Raw genomic sequence first — 25,210 nt, 5'->3', positions numbered from 1 at the left:
GTTTCCTTAGACACCCCTGATCGTGGCAGTATTGTGCCTGAGTTTCAGCTAGCAGTATGTATTACTAGGTGGTGCAGTGGATAAAGCACCAAGCCTGGAGTCAGAAAGACAAGTTCAAATTTGAACTCAGACACTTATTGGCTGTGTTATCCTGTGGACTTAACACCGTTTGCCTCAGTTTTCTAATCTGTAAAATCTGGAGAAGGAAATGGCAAACCATTCCAATATCTTTGCCAAGAAAACCCAAAATGAAGTCAGGAAGAGTCCAACATGACTAAAATGACTAGAACAAAATGGATTACTAAAATTGTAACCAGTAAAAAGTGCCCACTAGGGGCAAATTTATTTGGAAAGAGAGAGGACTATGCCAAAGAAAATGTGGGAGATTGGCATCATAATATAAGACAGTTCCATTGCTAGGATGAGGTGGCCTGCTCCCTCAGAAAGTTCTATGAAGAGATATTTCCCAACCTCTCCAGAAGACTGAAAGGAAAGGTTCACAGACTATGGTCACCTTTGGGAGAAAGCATGGAAACTTATTATCCTGTGGAAGAAGTGTTCTTTTCCCTTCCTCTATTCCTAGCATGGTAGTGCCTGGAGCTAATCTCCATTTGATAGTGCTGGTTAAATTTCTATAGATTACTTAATGAAACAGAGTATTATCTCATTGATCTGGCAATGTCAGCTATCCAGAAAGTGGATGGTGTGAAGATAGACTACAAGAGGGGGAGGGGTGGAGCTAAAGCAGAACAGAAGCAGAAAGGGTATCTAAGCAATGTTCCTTCTGAAGTTTTTTAAAGTTGTGAATAAACTGTGCATACCCTTTGATTCAGCAATACCACTGCTGGGTCTATGTCCCAGACATCCTTAAAAAAAGGATAAGGACTGATTTGTACAAAAAATATTCATAGCAACTTTTTGTGGTGGCTAAGAATTGAAAATCTAAGGGATTCCCATCAATTGGGAGATGGCTAAACAAGCTGTGGTATATGATTATAATGCGATATTATTGTGTTATGAGAAATGACAAGCAGGTTGATGTCAGAAAAACCTGGACTTTTATGAACTGGTGTATAGTGAAATGAGAAGAACCGGGAGAATGTTGCAATGTTGTTCAGTGAAGAAATGTGAATGACTTAGCTATCTCAGCAATACAATGATCTAAGACAATCCCAAAGGACTAATTATGAAGCATATTAGCCAACTCCAGATAAAGAACTAATATTCAATGAACACAGACTAAAGAATTTTTTCCTTTCTTTCATTTTTAAATTTTATTCAAGTCTTATTTTGTTTTGTTTTAATAATAACATTTTTATTTAAAGTTTCAAGTTCCAAATTCTATCCCTCCTTCCCTTCCTCTCCTCCCCCTGCCCCTCCCCCTCACTGAGGCAGTAAGAAATCAGATATAGATTATACATGTACAATTATGTAAAACATTACCATACTAGTCATTTTGTATGAGAAAATGAATAAAAGAAGAAAATGAAAGAAAGTGAAAATATTATGTTTCAGTCTGTGTTCAATCGGTATCAGTTCTTTCTTTGGAGGGGGATAGTTTGTTTCATCATTAGTCCTCTGGGTTTGTCTTGGATCATTGTATTGTTGAGAATAGTTAAGTGGTTCACCGTTCTTCATCAAACAATATTGCTGCTGCTGTGCACAACGTTCTCCTGGTTCTGCTCACTTCACTATACATCAGTTCATAAAAGTCTTTCCAGGCCTTTATGAAATCATCCTACTTGTCATTTCTTATAACACAGTAATATTCCATCGCAATTACATTCAAGTCTTCTTGTACAGAATGACTAATATGGAAACATTTTACATAATCGCACATGTATAACCTATATCTGATTGCTTACTGTCTCAGGGAAAGGGGGAGTAGAGAGGGAGGAATTTAGAACTCAAAACTTTAAATAAAAATGTGAAAAAGTTGAGGGAAAAAAGTTGCAAGCAAATTAATTTGTAGCATGACCTGATGTTCATGCTTCATGAGCAGCAAATTATAAAGACAAGGCATATCTGTATCTCAGGTTTGCTTTTGTAATCAAAATTTAAAAGGAAGTCAAGCTGACACACAGCCAGTGATAGAAATAATCATTATTGTGCCACATGGTAATCAGGCGTAAATAGTATGTGATTCATATAAATGACTGTACTGTAATTAGTAATACTTTTACACAGTCGAACCAAATTCTTAGTTTTCTCCTCTCACTTTTTAGTGTTTGAACATCTATAATCACTGTCAATGTGGACAAGTTTCCTTGTTACCAAGTACACTTTAATCATCATTATTACTAAATACATGAACACACACTGACATTCCCCCATGTTCAAAGACAAAGGTCCTGGGTCTCATTCCCCAACATCTGGGGTTCCCTGGCCCCTGATCCACCCACACCCCTGTCACAGGGCTGAATTTCCTATGTTTTGTACACATATACATAGTGGGCTTCTCCTCTGTCTTCCCTAACTTCCTATCCCAGTACACCTAAAGCATCAATGAGCAAAAACTCCTTGCTTCCTGCTCTCTGACTCTTGGACCTAGAGGGTTGTTAAAGCAATACTTACTCTGGATCATGAGACTCAAATGGAGGGAAAGTGCTTTGCAAATTTGAAAACACTATACAAGTATCTTTGATGGCTCTGGTATGGGGTCAAGGGGAAAAAAATTGATTCATCATTCTGTGCATGATGAAGAGGGGAGAACCAGACCCAGGGACACTGACAAAGAGGATTGGAGATGACATATTAAGACTGGTTTTAGGGGCAGCTAGGTGGTGCAGTGGAAAAAAAGCACTGGCCCTGGATTCAGGAGGACCTGAGTTCAAATCCGACCTCAGAGACTTGGCACTTACTAGCTGTGTGATCCTGGGCAAGTCACTCAACCCTCATTGCCCCACCAAAACAAAAACAACCAAAAAAAAGAGACTAGTTTTGAATTCAATGTATCTGAGAATCTTGGGAAAGAAGGATTGGAGGAGAGAATTTTGTTGTTGTTGAGTTATGCCTGACTCTGTGTAATCCCATTTGGGAATAGTTTGCCTTTCCTTTCTCCCACACATTTTACAGATGAGGAAACTGAGACAGAGTTAAGTGACTTGCCCAGGGTCATATAGCTACTAAGTATCTGAGCCAGGTTTAAACTCCACATTTGGTATTCTATCCACTGCACCACCTAGCTGCCCTGAGAAAGTATAGGTTTGGACTAAGGGAGAAGGAAGGGAATGGGCTAAGGCAACATTAAGTGACTTTAAATAAAATAGTGTGTTTACTTTTAAACTCAGCCTTACTATGGTATGATTTCCAGAAGTCAGAGAAGGTCCCTGGGCCCCTTCTCCCTAACTCCCTACACAAATTTCAGCACACATTGCTATTGCCTTCAATTCAGCAGGATATAAGAAATAGAATATTTCAGATAACTTTGAATTAAAGTCTACAAGTAGAGATAAAAAGACTCAAAAGCAAATAACTTGGAAAATGGTACTTTGGTATGTTTGGGTCAAAGTGCAAAGCTGATCCGTTGTTACTTTATGGAGGAAAGGCGATTAGAAAGAAGGCAAGCCTTAGACAATTGAAAAGGGTAGAGATGCCACAGAGGGAACAGAAGACTGAGGATGGAAACTTTAACAACTTTAAAATTTTATAATGAGTTGTACTACATGATCTCAGCTCCCTTCCATTTCTAACAATTTAAGAATTTTTTAAAAATCTCAATATTCACTTGGCCCTGCTAATTTGCACATGGGCAATTATAAATGATGTGCCAAAGTTCTGAGTGACTTCTCTCATCTTAGTAGGAGTTGTAGTTTTGAGCTGTCAGATGAGTTAGAATCATCATGATGTCCAAGACTTAAAGTCTATTTGAATTATTTAGAGAAAGTAGAATTTACATTTGACTCATATTGATTCTTATTTTAGATGCAATTCTAACAAGCCAGGGAAGACTTATAGAGGCCGACTTACCAATAATAGGAAGAAGTGGTAGTTTGGTAGCTGGTAACCTTATAAAAAGTTTAAAAATGAGCACAAGGGGGCAGCTAGGTAGCGCAGTGGATAAAGCACCGGCCCTGGATTCAGGAGTACCTGAGTTCAAATTCGGCCTCACACACTTGCCACTTACTAGCTGTGTGCCTACGATGCCCCTCGGACAACTGATGGAATTGTGAGTCATTTGAAGAAGCAGGCAGGACCTGCATCAGTTCCTCTCATGAATACAGAAGATTTTGAAAAGTTCATTAGTGACAAAACTGCTTCTGTGTTGGGTTTCTTCAAAGACTTAGTCAGTGATTCTCATTCAGAGTTCCTAAAAGCAGCTACAAACTTGAGAGAAAACTTCTGCTTTGCACACACCAATGTTGATGCTCTGGTGAAGAAGTATGATCCTGATAGAAAGGGTATCACTTTGTTCCGGCCCCTGCATCTGGCTAACAAATTTGAGGGAAACACTGTACAATACACGGAGGAAAAGATCACCAGTGGCAAAATTTAAAAAAATGTATCCAGGAGAATGTTTTTGGTGTTTGCCCTCACATGACAGAAGACAACAAAAACTTACTCCAGGTAAGGATCTACTTGTGGCTTACTATGATGGAGACTATGAGATGAATGCTAAAGGATCCAACTACTGGAGAAACAGGGTAATGATGGTGGCACAGAAATTTCTGGAAGCTGAACAGAAACTCAATTTTGCTGTTGCTAGTCACAAAACTTTTGGCCATGAACTGTCTGAATTTGGCTTGGAAAGAACCTTTGGAGAAGTTTCAGTTGTTGCTATCAATACTGCAAAAGGAGAGAAATATGTTATGCAAGAAGAGTTCTCCTGAGATCGGAAGGCCCTTGAGCGATTCCTGCAGAATTACTTTGATGGCAACCTGAGGAGATCCTTAAAGTCTGAACCTATCCCAGAGAATAATGATGGACCTGTGAAGGTAGTGGTAGCTGAGAACCTTGATGAAATTGTGAATACTGATAAAGATGTTCTGATAGAATTTTATGCATCCTGGTGTGGTCACTACAAAAACCTGGAATCCAAGTACAAAGAGCTGGGAGAAAAACTCAGCAAAGATCCCAATATTGTCATAGCAAAGATGGATGCTACAGTCAATGATGTGCCTTCTCCATATGAAGTCAGAGGCTTCCCTACCATCTACTTCTCTCCAGCCAATAATAAGCAGAGTCCATGGAAATATGAAGGTAGCTGTGAAGTTACTGACTTTTTTAACTACTTACAAAGAGAAGCTACAAATCCTCTTGTGATCCAAGAGGAAAAATCCAAAAAGAAGGCAGAGGAAGATCTCTAAAGTAACAGCCAAAACCAGGCCACTTTGTATAAGGACTCTTTTATCAGTGATGGGGCAGTCAGTGCCTTAGGGATGAGTGGACAGTGTGTATGCCATTTGAATCCTGTTTAATTTTCTCTAAGCTGTGTCTTTAGGTGCACTGTTAATGGAAACATGCGGACCAGTTGATATTTGTTTCTGGTTTTGAGGGATGGGGGTAGGGAGAGGATTATTTGTGTTGGGGGACTATTGAGGGGATGGTGGGAGTTGAGTTTGGGGTTATTTTCTAATTTTTTTTACATTTGCAACAGTGACAATAAATCAGGCCCCTTTTAAAAAATGAACACAAAATATTAAAAGGGACAGCTAGGTGGTGCAGTGGATAGAGCACTGGCCTTGGATTCAGGAGGACCTGAGTTCAAATCCGACCTCAGACACTTGATATTTACTAGCTGTATGACCCTGGACAAGTCACTTAACCCCAATTGCTTCACCAAAAAAATAAAATAAAAAAACAAGAACAAAATCTTGAAAACCATTGGCTTGGGACCATTTAGTGAAGCAACAAATAGTCCTTACCCACCCTATTCCCATTATCTCCACAACAATGAATGTATCATCACAAAATGTTTAGAATATATTCAAGAAAGAAGAAAACTGTGTTAGATATATTTTGATAAATTGATCATCAGATCAGAGATTTAGAGTTGGCAAGAACCTTAGAAGTCCAACCCTCTCATTTTACAAAGAAAGAAAGAAAGAAAGAAAGAAAGAAAGAAAGAAAGGAAGGAAGGAAGGAAGGAAGGAAGGAAGGAAGGAAGGAAGGAAGGAAGGAAGGAAGGAAGGAAGGAAGGAAGGAAGGAAGGAAGAAATGAAGAAACAAACAAAGAAACAAAGAAACAAAGAAACAAACCAAGGCACAGAGAGGTTATGTAATTTCTCCAGGGTCACACAGGCAGTAAATAACTGTTGAAACAGAATTTGAGCCCTGATATTTCTGAACCTGAGACCAGAGCTTTTTACATTGTGATACTACTCTGTCTCAGCTAATATATTTTAGCAAGATTTCTATCCAACAGAGTTAAAAAAATAAGAACAACAACAATAACAACTCCTGGTACTTATAGCTATAAGGAAAATCAAAACACTGAGAACACTTCATGCCCCTCAAAAGTTAAGTAAATGACACATGAAGTTTTTTTAGCAATTCCACCGATTAAATGTCAATCTGAAATGTTCTACATTTGATTTATACAATATTCAGTCTCTCTACTCACACAGTAGACTAATTAGTCATCAGTGATCACAGGGAAAATTATCACTCATCCTTGAAGCTATACACACCTGATAGGCTACCGGTATAAAGTACAATTCAGAAACCAGAGAGGCAAGCATGGACATCCTGGGATAAAACTTTGATTTTGTGAGGGATTACAGACATTTTAGCAACAATGAACAAAGGAAAGTAAAGGTCTTTCATAGTAAATCTCACCATCTTCCCCCACAGCACCCTCATTGAGTCATAGCCTCATAGAACCTCTGACATAGAAAGTACCCAGGGATCATCTAGTCCAACTGGTATCTAAATAGGAAATATCCCAGAGAAGCATCTAACCAGTTTCTCCATTAATACCTCCAGTGAAGAGGAACAGACAGCTCTTTTAAGAAGTTCTTCATATCACATCAAAATCTACTTTTCTCAACAAGAATTGATTAAACACTGAATGATGCTGTGGTCCAGAAAAATCCAACTGGTTTCTAAAAGCTGAACATTAAATACCATTGGCTTTGGTTCCTGTTATTGTCTATGGTGGACATATGGAGAAGTCAGTATTTGGGGTAAATCTGAATGAGCTAGTACCTCTCCCAGATGCTGACGGCTGGTCTATTACAATAGTACTTACCATGTGGGATTAAGACATGGCATCTACCCTACTTCAATTTATTACTTTACAAGGCTAACTACATAAAACAGAGAATAAGAGAAAACTGAATTATGGAGTATACTTCTATTTATCAGTTCTTTCTCTGGATGCAGTTAGCTTCTTTTTCTTATGTCCTTTTTATTTTATTTTATTTTGCAGGGCAATGTGGGTTAAGTGAATTGCCCAGGGTCACACATCTAGTAAGTCTCAAGGGTCTGAGGCCAGATTTGAACTCAGGTTCTCCTGAATCCAGGACCAGTGCTTTATCCACTGGACCACCTAGTTGCCCCCGTTCTTTATTTTTAATTGATTTGGGGGTGGGGTGGGGCAATGAGGGTTAAGTGACTTGCCCAGGGTCACACAGCTAGTAAGTGTCAAGTGTCTGAGGTCAAATTTGAACTCAGGTCTGCCTGAATCCAGAGCTGGTACTTTATCCACTGCACCACCTAGCTGCCCCTTTTCCTTTATTTTTAATTTCTGTATTTATTGAAGTCAAAATGACTTCATCTGAACCAGCACTGCCACTTCTAGTTTTATATTCCAAAGACATCCCCTAAAAGAGAAAAAGACCTATTTGTACAAAAATATTTAGAGCAGCTCTTTTTGTGGTGGCTAAGAATTGGAAATCAAAGGAATGCTCATCAACTGGGGAATGGCTAAACAAACTGTGGTATATGATGGTGATGGAATATTATTGTGTTATAAGAAATGACAAGCAGAATGACTTCAGAAAGGCCTGGGAAGACATGTATGAAATGATATATAGTGAAGTGAGCAGAACAAAGAGAACATTGTGCACAGAGACAACAATATCGATTTGATCAAGAACTGTGAATGACTTGACTATTCTCAACAACACAATGGTCTAAGATAATCCCAAAGGACTATTGATTAAACATACTATCCACCTCCAAAGAAAGAACTAATATTGATGGAATAGACTCAAACATGCTATTTTTCACTTTCTTTCATTTTTTCTTTTAATCAAGTTTTCTTGTACAAAATGACAGATATGGTAATGTTTTGCATAATCATACATGTATAATCCACATCTGATTGTTTGCTGCCTCAGGAAGGGGGAAGGGGAGGGTGGGAAAAAGGGATAAAAAATTGGAACCCAAAACTATAAATAAAAAAGTTTAGTATTAAAAAAAGACTTAGTCACTTCAAGTCATTCTTAAAATCATATTACTATTAGTGTACACAATGTTTTTCCTGGTTCTGCTCACTTAGCTCTTCATGATTTCATATAAGTTTTCTCATGCCTTTCTAAGGTCACTGAGCTAATCATTTCTTATAGCACAGTAGCATTCCATCACAACCATACACCATAACTTGTTTAGCCACTCCCCAATTGATGGTGATTTCTGCAATTTCCAATTCTTTGCCACCACAAAGAAAGAGTAGTTTTACACATGTGTATGTATACACACACACTACACACAAATAGGTATATAAATTGCGTGTACATACACACACATATGTCTATTTGTGTCTAATGGTGGCTATCTCTGAGGGGAGGGAGGAAGGAAAAAAGGAAAAAATTTACATGACAACTTTGTTGTATGTTTGGAGGGATTAACAAGCTATATATGTAGATTTGCAGTTTTGTGTGCAATCATCTTTTTATTGTACTATGTTATGGAAATTCTTGTTTTGTTCCATGAATTGAAAATAAAATAAATTAAAAATAAATAAAATAAAATGTGTAAGTCTTACAGAGTTCACAGAAAAGAGATATTAGGGTGAGCTAGTATATTTGAAAAAGGATTCCTGGTAGGGAATGAGCTGAGCTTTGAAAAATGGGATACGGTTTGAAAAAGCAGAGAAGAAAGAGGACATTCTGGGAAGCAGTATTGTGTTGTGAAAAATTCATTGGTCCTGAAAGAAAAGGGAAATCTAAATTCTAATCCTGGCTTTGCCACTGACTTGAGCAAATCATGCACCTTTCTGAGCTTCAGTTTTCTGATCTGTAAATTGCTCAGAGAAGGACTAAATTATCTCTAGGGTCTGCTATGAAGGAAAGGAAATGATAATATGAACAAAGACTAAAGTAAATATTAAGTACCTATTGTGTTCAAAAAGCTAAAGGAAAAAATAGGTAGGGAATGGAAGTTACAATTAGAATACCTGGCAGACTGAGCATTACAGGTGGGTAAGTAGCATGGAATCAAATATGGAGGGCCTTTAATGATTGGATGATGAGTTTTAATCTGGTTCAAATAAGAAGCATTGTAGATTGCTGAGCATTAAATTACAACACATATTATGCATCCACAGAGTAGGCTATACCTACCCAAACAGAATATTTGAACTACAATTCCAATAAGAGTGATAAGTGCTTCCCTTAAGAGAGACAATCATGGAATAGGAAACTAGGAGACTTGGGAGGCAGAAGGCACAATTGGATTGGAGAAAAATATTGGGAGGTGTGTGTGGTGGGGGACAAATGTGTGATGATGAGGGAAGGAGTAATGTGGCAAGCTGAAGGAGAAAGTATGGGAAAGAAACAACACATCACTTTAAAACCTCCACAACAGAATTTACTGGCTTTTTATTTTTCCTGTCTGATGTTGCTGTTGGTGGAATCATAGCAATAACTTCTACCACTTTCAAGTATACTCAAATAAATGGTTTCTGAGCTTGATTTACAGCCTTGGCCAAGTGGTGGCATTTCATCACTCTCAGCAGCTGTTTAAAGTTCCATATATCATTGAACAAGGGAGATTATCTCCAAAACATATTTAAAGGCAAGGAAAGCTGTTGAGTGGTTACAGAACAGAAGGGCATGGGACTGGAGTTCAGGTTGGAATTGGGCCATTTGTTGGATCTGTGATTTGCTTCTCTAAGGCGATTGGTCCCTGATTAAAATGGGTCAAATACAAAGCTTACCCCCCTCATTGCTGACAGAATGAGTATCCCAGAAGCGCTTTAAAATCTTCACAGTAAAAAGGCCTCCAGACATGCCATGTGTTCGTTATTCACTAAGCAAGCTATGCCCATTATAGGCCTAAGTTGAACGTGACTTACAGTCAATTGCATCATTAAGAAGGACTGTTCTATTTGTACATGTTTTACAGTCACTGGCTTCCTAACTAGACACAAATCCTGTTCTCAGATGACAGCAAAACCCGGGCGAATTTAAAGCCAAGTAATTGAGAGCCTGGTCTAGCCTTCACTACTACATTTAGGACTTTTGTCTTGAGAGAAAGTTATTCTTGATGCCATCACTCTCTGCTAATCAGAGAAGTTGTTCTTATCTCTAAGATAATGAATGCTCTGTATGTAAACCTTTAGGGATTATAAATGTGGATTTATGGGAAGTAGCTGGCATGAAAATTGATGTGATAAACAAAGGCATGCCTTCTCCTCTGCCTTTTCCATGATGTTTGTAGATATTATGACATGCGACTTCTTCCGAAGCTATAGCCAAAAAGATAGCAGTGAGACTGAAACTCACCACTGACATCTTTCAGGATCTCCTGAGTCTCCTAAGACCTTCACAGCTTTCTCTTGCTATTCAAATTTAAAGGGTGTTAGCTTGCCGCAGGGAAGCTTTTAAAGGTTTAAAGGGTCTAAGCTCAACTTGAAGAGGTTGTTGACAGTGGAGAGAGCACAAAGTAAAGTGGCAAAGAGTTTTTGACTAGGGAATTTGGGAGGAAAAATACATCAAATTTTTAGGGTGACCAATGTGGAAAGGATCACTTCCATCCAGCAAGTCTGGCCTGCAGTGAGACAGGCACATTTAAAATCATTTTAAATTGGTCCCTTCATCAATACATAATTGCCTGTTATGAATAAATATGTAATAGAACTCAAAGTTATTTAGAAAATCTTCCTAGGGTAGGGTTTTCAACCTGGGCTCCCTAAACTTTTCTTTTTATTTTCCAAATATTTTGATAATTGCATATCAGTATCACTGTTTTCTTTACATTTTATTTTATATGTTTAAAAACACCTTCCAGGAAAGTGTTGATAGGAAATTACTCTTTTGGAATTTCAGACTAAGTAGAAAGTAAAGAATGATGTTATTTTTTATACAGTATTCCACCCCCCCCACCTCTTTATCTTTGCACAGGTTGTCCCCATGTCTGAAAAACACTCTCTTCTTAATTTCACCTCTTAGAACCCCTAACTTCCTTCAAAGCTCAGCCCAAGAGCTACCTCCTCTATGAGATCTTTCTTGATACTCAGCTACTAAAGACTTTCTCTTGCGAAATTACTTTATGTTTACTTTGAAAATATTTTAAATTTTCCTGTGTACATATTATCTTTCCCCAAATGGAAGGTAAGCTTCTTGAGGGCAGGGCTATTTTCTTTTTGTCTTTGTAATCCGAGAGTCTAGTACGGGGCCTGGCACATAGCAAAAACTTAATAAGTGGTGTATGAATGAATGAGGGTGAGAGTATCAAAATAATGCCATTGTGTTTAAAATGAAGAAAGAAGGGTGGAAAATAACACTGGACTAGATAACCTTTAACATCCCTTTGCAACTCTGTGATTCTATGATTCTATGTCCCAGCAGGTTATGGTCTTGAAATCTCCGCCCAACCAATGATCATACTCATTTAATTAAATATTATTACTAAGCAACTAAACAAATTCTGATGCTGCCATATGATTTTATTAATCAAATATTTCTAGAAACTATCAAGACAATGACTAAGCGTGGCTTGGTAATCTTTGGCTAGCAATAGATTTTGTATATAGTAATATTTGGTGTAGTGGAATTGGACCTATGGGTCCATACCATTTTCTAAGGCCCCAAGATGGTCAACATAGATCAGTCAAAAATCATTGATCAAGCCCTTACTCTGTGCCAGATATTATATTAAGTACTAGAAGTAAAAAGAAAAGCAAAAATAATCTGTACCCTCATGGAACTCACATTATCTTTTTTCTTTTCCTTTTTTTGCAGAGCAAGGAGGGTTAAGTGACTTGTCCAGGGTCACAAAACTAGTTAAGTGTCAAGTGTCTGAGACCAGATTTGAACTTAAGTCCTCCTGAATCCAGGGCTGATGATTTATCCACTCTGCCACCTACCTGCCCCTGGAACTCACATTTTAATAGGGGATATAACATATAAACAAGTAGGTACAAATTAAGTACATGCAGAAGTGATGGAAGGTAACCTTAGAGAGAAAGGTTCTAGTAGTATAAGAGACCAGTACAAGGTGGATTATTGATACCTGTCTCAGGACCAATCTGTGAACACTTAATGCCTCAATAGTATAAAAAACAATTCTCAGCCATTCTCTATTGAACAAACTTTGTAACAAACAAAGCCTGATGACTGACTCCCTGTGTGGTACCAACTGTGTGTTTTTTAGGAGAATAGAGATTAGTAAGAAATAGTTCTCTGGGCCTCTCCCCACAACCCTAATATGTGTAACCATTCCTTTGGGGCGGGGTTCCTCTGTCCCCACACCTACTTCCTACCTAAACAAAGCCCAATAGCTTTCTCCCCATCACCCTACATTGATCCATCAGAATTTTGTCCCCTTTTACATCATGGAGTCTTGTATGGAAGAAAGCAAAATTTAAAATGAGGCCCAGGTTCATTTGTGGTCAATAAAGCTGATTGTCTATGCTCTTCTAAAAGCCAAGAAAATACAAAAACAAACAATCCTCTAAATCTTAGCAAACTAAAGCTTAGCAAACATAGGAAAGTCATATGCTACTGAGGCAGATCTCTACCACAAAGTTTTAATCAGAAGAAATCTTTTCCTCCCATTTCCCGTCACCAAAGTATCCTTCAGTATTATTGATACTATTATAATGGTATCTTTGCAGAGGGAGATACAGATCACTAGCTGGGATGGGAATTTGAGAGCAGAGCTATCTCTAACCTATCAACCAATTACCATATAACACAGTGTGACCAGAGCCATTTGAAGGCTTCACAAGTATTCCCTCCTTGGTGGGTGGATAATTCACTTATTCCATAGGAGTAAAAAATACTCATGTGACTTAAGTTTGCTTTCTATTTTTCGTTAAAAAATTAATGTGACAATGTTTACAATGATAGCAGTAATTTACAATGATTACTATAATTTGAAGTTATGTAGAATTTTGACTAAAATGAACTTGAATCCCTTATTTAAATGTCCATCTTTCCATTTCATTTTGAGGGCCACCGGCAAATAAGGTGAGATGTCATTTTTCTCATTTTGCCCAAAGGGAGGTTGAAATTATCTCACTACATTTTTAGCAGACTTTCCTGACAGGGTTCTGGCTATTGATTAACCATCCTGCTTTCTTATTCCTCCCACTGAAATGATCTGACACTCTTTCTCCTTCCCTTTCCTCTCTCTTTTAGAGAAAGTCTGGATAAACCCACAGATTTGCCTGAGCCATCCTCCAGGGAGCATCTTGATTCCTGATGCTCTCTCTCTCTTTTTAAAATTTTTTTTTTCATGATGCTCTCTTCCGGGTAGTCTGAATCCCATTAAAAATGCAATGGGGGGGGGCAGCTAGGTGAAGCAGTGGATAAAGCACTGGCCCAGGATTCAGGAGGACTTGGGTTCAAATCCAGCCTCAGACACTTGACACTTACTAGTTGTGTGACCCTGGGCAAGTCACTTAACCCCCATTGCCCTGCCAAAACAAAACAAAACAAACAAACAAAAAACACAACGAGGAATTGATATTCACCTCACAATGATACAAGCAACACAGAATGGAGATGCATAAATTCCACAGTTCTATAACTTGGACAGGAGAACATTCTGGAGTTTCCAAGGCCCCCAGATCAATCACTGCAGTTGTTTGGGTCAGGTCCAAGAAAGGTTTGGGAAAGACTTAGATAGGCTTTGATGAGATCAGAATGCCTCTGTTGTATAGAGGATATATTTGAACGATATTTCTTAGCCTGCGGTCTAGGAACCTATTTTAAAGCATATTTCAGTAACTGTGTTTCAATATATTTGGTTTCCTTTGCAGTCATAGGTATTTTATTTTATTTATTTAAAAGCATTATTCCTAAAATGAGTCCATTGACTTATCTAGGCCTCCTAGGGATACTAGTTGATGAGGACTACCTAAAAGACCCTAACCACCCACTTAGACGGATGAAACTGACCCACTTCCTAAGGAACTCTGACTCTGCAGGAGCAGATCAATCTCACCAGAGACAGATTGAAGAAGACCTGGATTAGAATTGACCTTAAACTACCACAATTAGTGGCTACTCTATCTATACAATTGTCTTTAGGCTGATCACTAGGTCTCAGAATTGGAATAGTCTTCAGATGCCACTGAGTCCAGTCTACTTGACCCAGAATCTCCTTTATCTATTAACTGGCAAATGATGATCCACAGTCTACTTGAAGGTCTCTAGTGGAGAGAAACTTATTTCTTTAATGTTTGAGTCAGTCCACATGTTGACCATTTTGTTGTATTTACACACTTGTGGGATAGGATTGAAATGATCACATTTTAGAGCTGAGAGGGAGCTAGAGCCCACCTAGTCTTAAAGTGTATAGTGTTTCTTTTCTTTGAAATTAAAAAAATATGTAGCTAAAATGTTAGCAAAAATTTGTCATATTGTACCATGTTGGCATATTTTATTTCCTATTCTAATGTTTTGCTGCACTGCTACCTATTATTTTACTAAAGTAACATAATGGATAGAATAGAACAAATGACATGAAATTGTGATTAGGTAATTAAAATTGTTTTTGCTATTCTCCAGGTTCTGAAAATTGACAATTCATATTTAGGTGTGCCTTTGATGTTAGTAAATCACTGCTAGTGGAAAATATTGCCAGGGAAAATAAAAAGACTGTTATAGAATATTCTTATTGGCTACATAGAGGTAATTCAGAGCCACAACTGTTTAAAATGCTAGATGAAAAAATTAAAATGTGTGAAATCTTTAAGGTCCTTGTATTGAATCAATTCCATTTAGAACTAGAAAGGACCTCAGAGTTTATCTAATCCAGCCTCCTCATTTTATAAGTGAGGAAAGGTTAAGAGACTTGTTTAATATTTTCATAGCTGGTTTGTGGTGAAGCCCATTCAGGGCTTTTCCTACTTCTACTTCCTTCCATGGTACTGGTTCTGTTTGGCCCCAGAAAGCAGAATTTGGAACAGAATTTGGGGTAGAAACTATAAAGAGACAAATTGACACTTGTCAACAAATTCGTCCTAATAATTAGAACTTTCCATAAGTGGAATGAGCTTCTTGGGGAGGTAGCGAGTTTCCTTTCACTTGAGGTCTCTAAGCAAAGGCTAGATGACCACTTGTCAGGCACATTTCAGCCAGATTTGGGGGAGGCGTGGGTTGGAGCATATTGCCACTAAGGTCCCTTCCAGCCCTAAAATTCTGTGATTCTGATGACAGTATGGGGCTATTATTTCTAGAAACTGGCATTACTGAGGATTCATACTTTGGTTCTTGATTGGCCTCAAAATGTCATATCAATTGAGTTTGAATATCAATTTAAATCAGTTTCTTCCAGTTCTAACTTCTTTGGAGAGAGAGAGAACACTAGATCAGTTTCCTTCTTTAATAACTCTTTACATACTCGAAGGTAGTAATTAAGTTGCTCACTAACTTTTTTTCCTTACTAAATTACCCTTACTCTCTTTTTCTTTCTTTTAAAGACCCTATTTTATTTAAAGATCTTATTTTCCAACCTGTTCATTATTTCCATTGCTTTTCTCTGGTCCTCCTCCAATTTCTCCACATCCCTTTTCAAAGAGGAGTATAGAATTGTTCACAATACTGTCACAGAGGCCTGGCCAGTGAAAAGTTGAAAGCTATATATTGTGACTACCATTTCTCAAAAGATCCACTTCCAACACCAAGGGACAAAGACATAATATGTGGCTATGAGACACGTAGAACATATTGATACTTTATTTTCTGCACTTTCTTGCATCTGGGTACCTCAACGAACATTTTTGTTCTTTATCTAGTTACCCAATTATATTGTGGTTTAGAAGGACAGAAACTAAGACTAGTTGATTTACCAGTGTCCCTTTTTGTGTGTGAGGCAATTGGGGTTGTCACTTGTCCAGGGTCACACAGCTAGTGAGTGTCAAGTGTCTGAAGCTGGATTTGAACTGAGGTCCTCCTGACTCCATGGACAGTGCTCTATCCACTGTGCCACCTAGCTGCCCCTTTATCATTGTCTCCTAGCCAGGATAGGGCTAACCCAGAGACTAATGGTATATTTTCCAGATCACCTGTGGTCTAGCCTGAATTTTTTCCATTTTCTAGGTAATTTGGGGGATATTGGAAAGAATGTTTCCTCTGGAAACTATACTTCTGAATGAGCATAAATCTTTCTAAAATGCTGTATATAGTTTGATCCTCCCATGGTCAATTACTGACAATGTCAGAAATAATAGATCCATGATTCCTTATTTGTTGTTGAGAGTCCCTACTTCAGTCAAAAGATCTTGGGCCCTGGTCACAAAGCAATAACAAACAGATGGTATTTCAATAAGATAATTATATAAGTTCTAAAGATGAGCTTATAAATGAACAGTAAACCAATGCATTTTCACAAGGATGTTACAAAGACAAAAAGGACTAATAGTAAAGTCTTATCATTGTCAAAATGTTTTCTCACTTGTGGCTTCACATGACCAGGATAAAGGACTCATGAAGCATCCTATCGATGGAAATACAAACTCTCTGCCAGTTCCAAAATCGCCAGTTTCATTTTTTTGAGTAACTATATGAAAGTCATTAGCTAAACTGAAATCATTTTGTTGAAACTATAAGTCTGACTTTGTAATTCTTACATGACCAGTGCAAAGAACAAGTAGATGGGAAGATATCCATTTTGTGAAGACTAGTTTCCTTTTCAGTCATAATGCAAAGGCTGCTATTTGTTTATACAATTTCCAAACTATTGCAATATTCACAAATCTACAGAGCAAGTCAAAGAAGCAGGGGACCCTCGCTGGGAGGCTATGTAAGCCCATCACTCATCTGCCTACCCTTTCCCTTTGAGACATCTACCTCTACATGAATAAGATTTCCATAGTTTAATACATATTAATAAGCATTTTAATACTCAATAAACCTTGCACATAGTGCTTTCCCATCATTTCGGTCTTAATCCCAGTGAGAATGAAATGAACTCCTCACTGGGCAGGCCTGTGCTAGCTTTTTGGGGCCTTTGGAATCTCACTGAGTCCCTGTCTTTTAGCAATAAACAAGGGGTTTTAGAAGAGAACAAAAAGATATGTACAAGTGGAAATAATAACATAGGGAACGAGATTGTATTCTTTATTTCATCTTTATTAGCACCTCTTGTTTTTAGAGCTCTCAGAAAAGTGCTCCATATCTGACTTAAGCACTGATGGATTTTCAATGAGTTAGATTCCTTCTATGCTCTTCCTTCCTTCCTTTCTTTCTTCCTTTCTTTCTTTTTTCTTTTTTTTTTGTGAGACAATTGGGGTTAAGTGACTTGCCCAGGGTCACACAGCAAGGAAGTATTACGTGTCTGAGGCCAGATTTGAACTCAGGTCCTCTTGAATCCAGGGCCAGTACTTTCTCCACTGTGCCACCTTAGCTGCCCCCCTCTAGGCTCTTTCTCTTCTTCCCTCCTTCTCTTCCTTCTTTCCTCCCTCCTTCCCTTTCTCTACCTCTCTCTGTGTGTCTCTGTTTCCTCTCTCTGTCTTAGTCTCTATCTCTGTCTGACTATCTCTCTCTGTGAGTATATTCTGTCTCTCTGTCTTTCTCTGTCTCTCCCTCCCCCTTCTGCTTCCCCACCCCCTCTCCCCATGAAGCAGCCTCTGTGTTTCACTCTCTTAGAGGAAGGGGAAAGAAGCTTGAGGCCCAAATAGTACATTTCAATTTGGAAGAACTTGCTTTATGTTGGCATAGATTCCTAGTCTAGAAAATGGAAATTACAAGAGCCTAGTGGGCAAAGTATGGAAAAGACTTCTTTTTAGTTGTGAGTCTCAGACTTTTTATGGCCATTTTTATTATTTCCCCTGAAATTCATTCATTCTTATACCCATTAATTAGCTTTCAAAACATTCAATACTAGAAATTAAATATAGAGCCAATTACAACTAGATGTATACCAGCCTCTGAGCTTATTATATCACCACTTAATGATATTAAATTCGTCATCTGTATCAAATGATAGAAATTCTGGGACATTTTTATAGAATAAGCTTGAATGGAGTCTGTATGATAAGTCTTTCATAAGTTTCCACATTTCCTTGCTTTCCATAATCCTGAATATGAAATTCCATACTTACACCTTTAACAACAGAAAGAATGGCAAATTCTGCCAATTCAACTTTAGTTTTCTATGTTATAGGTTCTTAAGGAAATATCTCCAGGTACTGGGATATCAAAAGCTCCTTAGTACTGTTTGGATAATTTCCTGTTATTACTACTTTATAGAATAGAAAGATTGGAAAGAACAATATATAACCTAACATTGACCAACATTGGGACAAATAAGGTTTTCTGCCAATCAAATGTTTTCTTGGGTTAAAATTGTGCCTGAAAGCCAAGTACACATTTTCTCTTGGTTTTCATGATGGGTGACATTAAGTACCAGAAATTACCTTCTCTCAAAACTGACTAATAGCTGGGTAGTAAGAAAACTTGCCTGGCCTGTTTTATTGAGTCTAATGCAGTCCTTTTACAAAGCCCTTTACAAATTTCCAAAGATAGTACTGTATGAAAGCTAAAACCACAGGAAACAGATATTTGGAGATGGAACACCAAAAGCATCAGAGAGAAAGGAAAGCATTGAGGACAATTGTTTTGTTTGTAGATAATTGATTTTAAGTGACTTACTGAGACTTTTTTTTTTCAGAGAAGAGAACCACTGTATCCCTTACTTCCAAAAGGACAATTAAATTTCATAAAAATAAATGTCCCACTTTGTTTAGAATGCTGCAATAAATTAGAGAAGGGATATTAATGACAATCAAGCCCTTTGGACAATGGAGGATTACATTTCAAGACATACTTTGGCTACACATATGAAAATAGTTCATGGAATGCTCATTATCTGAGGATGAAATATCCCAAATGGGGATAACTTTGTGCATATATATTTTTAAAAATAAAAAAATAAAGACACTATCTACATTTACCTACTCTGATCCCAATTGGCTGCAAAGAGCAAAAGGATCTTCCTGCCATAGTGATCTCTCTTTTCCAGTACCCCGGGGAATCCATCAATCAGAGCCCGCTTGATTCCTGGGTCATCAGCCTTGAAGTTTTTGAACATGTCCAGATTTAGCTGGCGGTACTGGAAGTACTGAGCCAGTAGTCGAAAGGCATCTGTTTGGTGAAATTTCCTGGCTCGGAGAAATCTCAAGATGAAGGCATCATCTGTACGTAAAAATCCAATGTCAGGTCTGGTGATGATCATGTCCCGGACTTGCTGAATATCCTGATGCAATATATCTGGATTTTCGTTCAGTTCTAGGCGAGCTTTTTCTATAGTCTCTGGACTGAGTCCGGCTTGTAAATGGGTCATCCTTACGAAATCTCCTTTCCCAATGCTCAATTTCTGATATTTTAAAAAGTAAGGGATTGATCCCATTCAAGTGATAATTTTCTGGCACCTTGACCCATTCAAGAGCTGTTTTACTGCCAAGCTGCTGCAGAGAAAGACAACTAGAGGGTCTTTTTCTTATTCCTGGAAAGCAGTAGGACATTCAGGTCATGTATGGTGGTCTCCATCCAAAAGGGAAGCAGAATTTATGGCATCTTTCTCTACAAAACAAATCCACAAAAATTTATGACATAAATCACACTACAGAGAAGATACCAAAAAAGTCTGCATGAGTGAATTTCTAAGCTCATTTCTGAAAACTTGTTCCATTATACTGTGTTTCTGATTAAGTATTCAAAGAATAAGTGCCAAATTATATTAAAATGAGAGTATTTAGCATAATTTTGTCATTGACATCTTGAATCTATAATATGCAAGTATTTGAAGTATATTTGATGAATTTATAATTACATGGAACAGTTAGCAATAGAGATGTAAGATCAGATTAGCATTAGATTGTTCTTTTATTAATTGGACTAAGAAACAATAAGAGAGGAAAAAAAACCTAATTCTCCATATGTGGGACTGTTCTTAATCCAAAGATATGGTAGGAGAAATGACTGGGATCTTATAATATATTATTTCTCACCAGCTTCATTTTTACCAAACAGAAATACCTCCCAGAATTATGTTTCTCAAAAAGCAACAGTAATATAAAACTTTACAATACAAAGACAATTGAGTCTAGTGGGACACTTAATTTGGGATCAGAGGACTTGGGGTTGAATCTTTGCTCTATTATTTAGGATTCATTAAAGTCTTATGGGAAGGTGGTTCTCTCATTAATTAGTAGATAACTTTCTTCACAAACAGCCCCAGGTCCACTTTTCCTCAGGAGAGTCCAAACTATGGGGTTAAAGACACAGGACCTGTAGCACTTAAGTAACAAATGAAACAAATTCTGTCTATACCCAATGTACATTACACTCAAGTTCTTTCATGAGAGCACATCTGTGGATATCCAGACATGAGCTTATATTACAAAATTTCTCAAAGGAAATTCTGGGTGGGGAAATTCAACTAAAATGATTTGATTCTTTGAAGGCTCCCCTCTCCCCATCCCCCAGGATTAAATCTGTTCTGTACAAGTCCGGAACTTAAGTTACAAGGTCATGAGTTACATAAGAACTAACATTTATCCTCTCCCAGGCATACATCCTGGAAGTTCTGAAGAACAGAAGAAACATTCAGGGTGAACAAACTGGGAAATGTAATTATGTTTCCTAATTACAGCTTTTCTTGCTTAGCGACATCTACAGCAAGAATTTCCATTCCCAGCCTATTTGTGACTTGTATTTTCTGACTCTCCCAAAGCTACCTCTGGAGAGGAAATTCCTCCTCCTCAGTTTGAGGCCAACTGTGATTTTTCTAAAGGTAGGAAGTCTACTCCACTATTTCCATGTTATTTTATAGTTAGGCTGAGGGGGTCTAGAGAACAATGAAACTAACTAAGTTGGGTTTGATTTTGTAGCTAAAATAATGGGAAAAGGCCTTTATTTAGACTTGATGATGAAGAATGTATATAGCTCATTATATACATATACATATATGCATCATATGCAAACTAATTATTGAATTAAATCTGGGTCTTAAAAACTAATATATATAATATATATATATATATATATATATATATAAGTTCAGATATTTAGAATAGCGTGGGAGTAGAGCTGCTATAAACTAGGATGTAGTGGTAATATGTGTCAGTGTGTGCAGATGAATGACATTTCCCCCCACCCCATCTCTTGACCTGAGATACCATTCATAGGTGGAATAATTCAGACATGATGTTAATTTCTTATCTTATTTGGGTGATTAAATACCTTTTCTGGTAGTAGGATTTTACCTTTCTGCCTCTGGAAGTCCAAAATCACTTTTTTAAACCTTTACGATTCCCCCCACGTGATTCACTTTTGTCTCTTCTCATTTAAATATGGTCAAACCTCCATGAGTCTATTTCTATTCATTTTAAAACTGTTATATACATTTTTATTTTATTTAGAGATTGGAGGGTTTAGCATCACAAAGGTGATGTCTTAACTTACAACTCTATTGATTTAAGTGAGGCCAAAGTCATCAGCTTAAAGTCAGAAGAAAGGCAGAGACAAAAGCACAACTGGAAACAATATATATGCCATAAAGACATGAGCTTTCCCCCAAGCAAGATACCATAGAACACTGCCTTTGGATTAGAATGATGGCTGTACGTTGAAGAGAAGCCTGTGGGCTTGATGTATGAAAAAATTGCTAAATATTTAGTGCTATCCAAGAACAGAATGAGTTGCCTTGGGTTGGAGTAGGTTCCCCCTCTCACTAAAAAGCTTTACACAACAGCTAACTGGCCACTTTTTTTACATCATTGAGGGGATTCTTACTCAGATACAGGTTGGACTTGATGGCCTCTGAAATTCTATCCAATTTAGATTCTGAGATAGTAGAAAGGCTTGGAATAAAAAATCTTGCATTTAAGTACTTATTAGCTATGTGGCCTTGAACAAGCAATCTAACCTTTCTGAGCCTTATTTTCACAATCTGTAAAAGGGGTATAGTAGTTCTTGCAGCACATACCTCATGGCATTATGAAGATCCAGTGAGATAATATCCGTAAAAGTTCTTTGTAACCATTTCATGCACCATATAAATGTGTTTCATTATTGCTATTTTATCCCCTGACCTCTTGAGCTACTGGGATTTCAAGCTGCTCCATGTTGCTATGGCAAGGGTAGAATATGGCCTTTGACGTTAAGATTAACAACAGATGCAGCAGTTCATGAGACTGGACAGATGCGAGAAATTGGAGTTATAGCTAGTGTAAAATCCTAATTTACTGAAAATCAGATTCCTAATTAGACTCCATTACTCACTGTGGGAATAATTGTGAGTTACTAATGTGTATTTTCTGCTTGGGCTTTCCTGATCAGGCATGCAGAACTCTCTCACATGGGCATGGTAAACTGCTGTCAGTCCAGCTTGGCACTGGCTTCAATATAACACACCTGCTCCTTACAAGATCTCAGCTTTTTAAAACCTTGGAACTAAGCCTAATTAACATCTACATTTTTTATCTTATTTTGTTTATGAACTCTAATATCAACAACTTAATCATTAAACATTTATTAAGTACCTACTATGTGCCAACCACTTTGCTAAGTGCTAGAGACACAGAAAAAAGTGGACTAGTCCCTGTCCTATAGGAAGTTATAATCTATCAAGGGAGATAGCCTGTATATAAATAAGCATACAAAAATAATATTGATAATGATTACATTTATATAGCACTTTAAATTTCACAAAGTGCTTTCCAAATATTTTTCTCACAATAACACTGGAAGGTTTTACTATTATTATTATAATCACCCCAATTTTACAGATGGAGAAACTGAGGCAGTGGTTGTGTGATTTACCCAGGGTTATACATCTATTAAGGTCCACTGACTGGATTTGAACTCATCTTGTTGGCTCCAGATTCAGTACTGTATTTACTGTACCACTTAGCTTCCTCTGAACTACATACAAAAGAGAAATAAGGAAAATGTTTGGATGGCAAGGCATTAGTCTCTGGAGTATTAGGAAAAGTGTCATGCTTAAGTGAATGTCAATGAAACCAAGTGATTCTAAGAGGTAAATGTGAGGTGAAAGGGGCATTTCAGGCGGCCTACTAGGTGGCTCAGTGGATAAAGCACCAGCCCTGGATTCAGGAGGACCTGAGTTCAAATCCAGCTCAGACACTTGACACTTACTAGATATGTGACCCTGGGCAAGTGACTTAACTCTCATTACCCCACAAAAAAAAGTGCATTTCAGGCATACAGGCAACAAGGGGAGAGGTACAAAGATGGAACAGAATTATGTGAGGTTTATAAGACCACCTTGAATGGGAGAGTGTGGGAAAGGAATTCTCTTGATGTGATATATTAGAAAGAGAACTGGATAGCACTGGATTTGCATTCAGAGAACTTGGGATTGATTCTTGTCTTTGCCTCATCTGGAGTCAGGTAAACTGGGTTTGAGTCCTGGTGGAATAGATAATTTCCTTTCTTTTTTCTTTAAACAGGACAATGAGGGTTAATTGACTTGCCCAAGGTCACACAGCTAGTAAGTGTCAAGTGTCTGAGGCCAGATTTGAACTCAGGTCCTCCTGAATCCAGGGCCAGTGCTCTATCCACTGCGCCACCAGCTGCCCCCAGAATAGATCATTTCTACTGTTCCTTATAGCTCTCAATACGAGGTCCCAAATGACTGAAGATTTGGGTCCCAGAATTGTGGGTTTTGAAAAGATGTTGGAGACCATTGAGTCAAATCTGTACCTGACCAAGGATCCTCTTTACAACACATGAAAGAAGTCGTCTTCTTTCTTGCCTTTGGTTGAAGAGTAAGAACTTACTTTTCTCCCAAGGTAGCCCATTCTACCTTTGGATAGATCTAATTGTTAAGAAACCCATGTATCAGGCCAGAATCCACCTTCTGAAATTTTTACTCATCATATAGTCCTGCCCTTTGGGACCAAACTAAATCAAATCTAATTCCTATAGATTTTTATATAATATCCTTTCAAATGATTAATGATAACAGCTATCTTTTGTATTCCACATTTTCTTTTTTCCAGACAAAACATCCCAAGTTAGATCAACTAGTTTTCAAGGTCATTCTAATTGCCCTTCTCTGTATGCTTTCCATTTTATCAATGTTTTTCTAAAATGTGGTATCCAGAATTGAATACAATATACCAGATGCATCTGACAACAGTAGAGTATGGTGTGACTATTGCTTCTCTTGCTCACTAAAATCCTCAGATCTTTTAAAGACAATTTACAGTCTATCCACACCTTTCCCAATGTGTACTTCATGAAGGTTATTTTTAAAAATTAAAGTGTATAATTTACATTTATTCCTCTTAAATTTTGTCTTCCTGTATGTGATCCAATGTTTTAGCTTTTCTAGAAATTTGTAGTTCTTTCTTCTGTCATCCATTTTGTGACTAACACATCTAACTCTGTGTTACCTGAATATTTTATATGCATTCCATTTATGAATTCAAAATTTTTATTTAAAAAAGTTATTAAGCAATTCAGGGCTAAGCACAGATCCCTGGCATACTCCATTAGAATTCTCTCTCCCAATTGATATTGAATGACTGGGTTGCTGTTTTGGTTCAGTCATTTAAACAGTTCTGAATTCAGAGAAATATACTGTCTCCTAACACCCATCTTTTTTTCCACAAGCATAACATGAAAAAGTTTTTTTTCGATATTTTGCTGTAATATAGGTAAACTATATCTGCAATGTTCTTCTGTTATATCTGTGTAGTAACTGTCAAAAATGACAGTGTGGCATGGTTTGATATTGACGAAGTTGTACTGTCTCTTTGTGATCATGATTTCCTTTTCTAAGTGTTTACTAACAATTCTTTGAATAGTATGTTCTAAAATTTTGTTATATTTCAAGTCAAACT

General features: G+C 37.5%; 1 protein-coding gene across 1 annotated transcript in view; it reads right to left on the bottom strand.

Moving 5' to 3' along the window:
* The window catches only part of CLVS1 (clavesin 1), a 224,723-nt gene that overhangs the window by 178,886 nt on the left and 20,627 nt on the right, over positions 1-25,210 (bottom strand). The window contains exon 2 of the mRNA XM_043975118.1: positions 19,292-19,919. Within this exon, the coding sequence (XP_043831053.1) occupies positions 19,292-19,746 (455 nt within the window). The 5' untranslated portion in view covers positions 19,747-19,919. The remainder of the gene's footprint in view (positions 1-19,291; positions 19,920-25,210) is intronic.

Source organism: Dromiciops gliroides, chromosome 1 (genome assembly GCF_019393635.1).
Source record: "Dromiciops gliroides isolate mDroGli1 chromosome 1, mDroGli1.pri, whole genome shotgun sequence".
In the NCBI taxonomy this organism is placed as follows: domain Eukaryota; kingdom Metazoa; phylum Chordata; class Mammalia; order Microbiotheria; family Microbiotheriidae; genus Dromiciops; species Dromiciops gliroides.
This window is presented reverse-complemented; position numbering and strand designations above follow the sequence as displayed.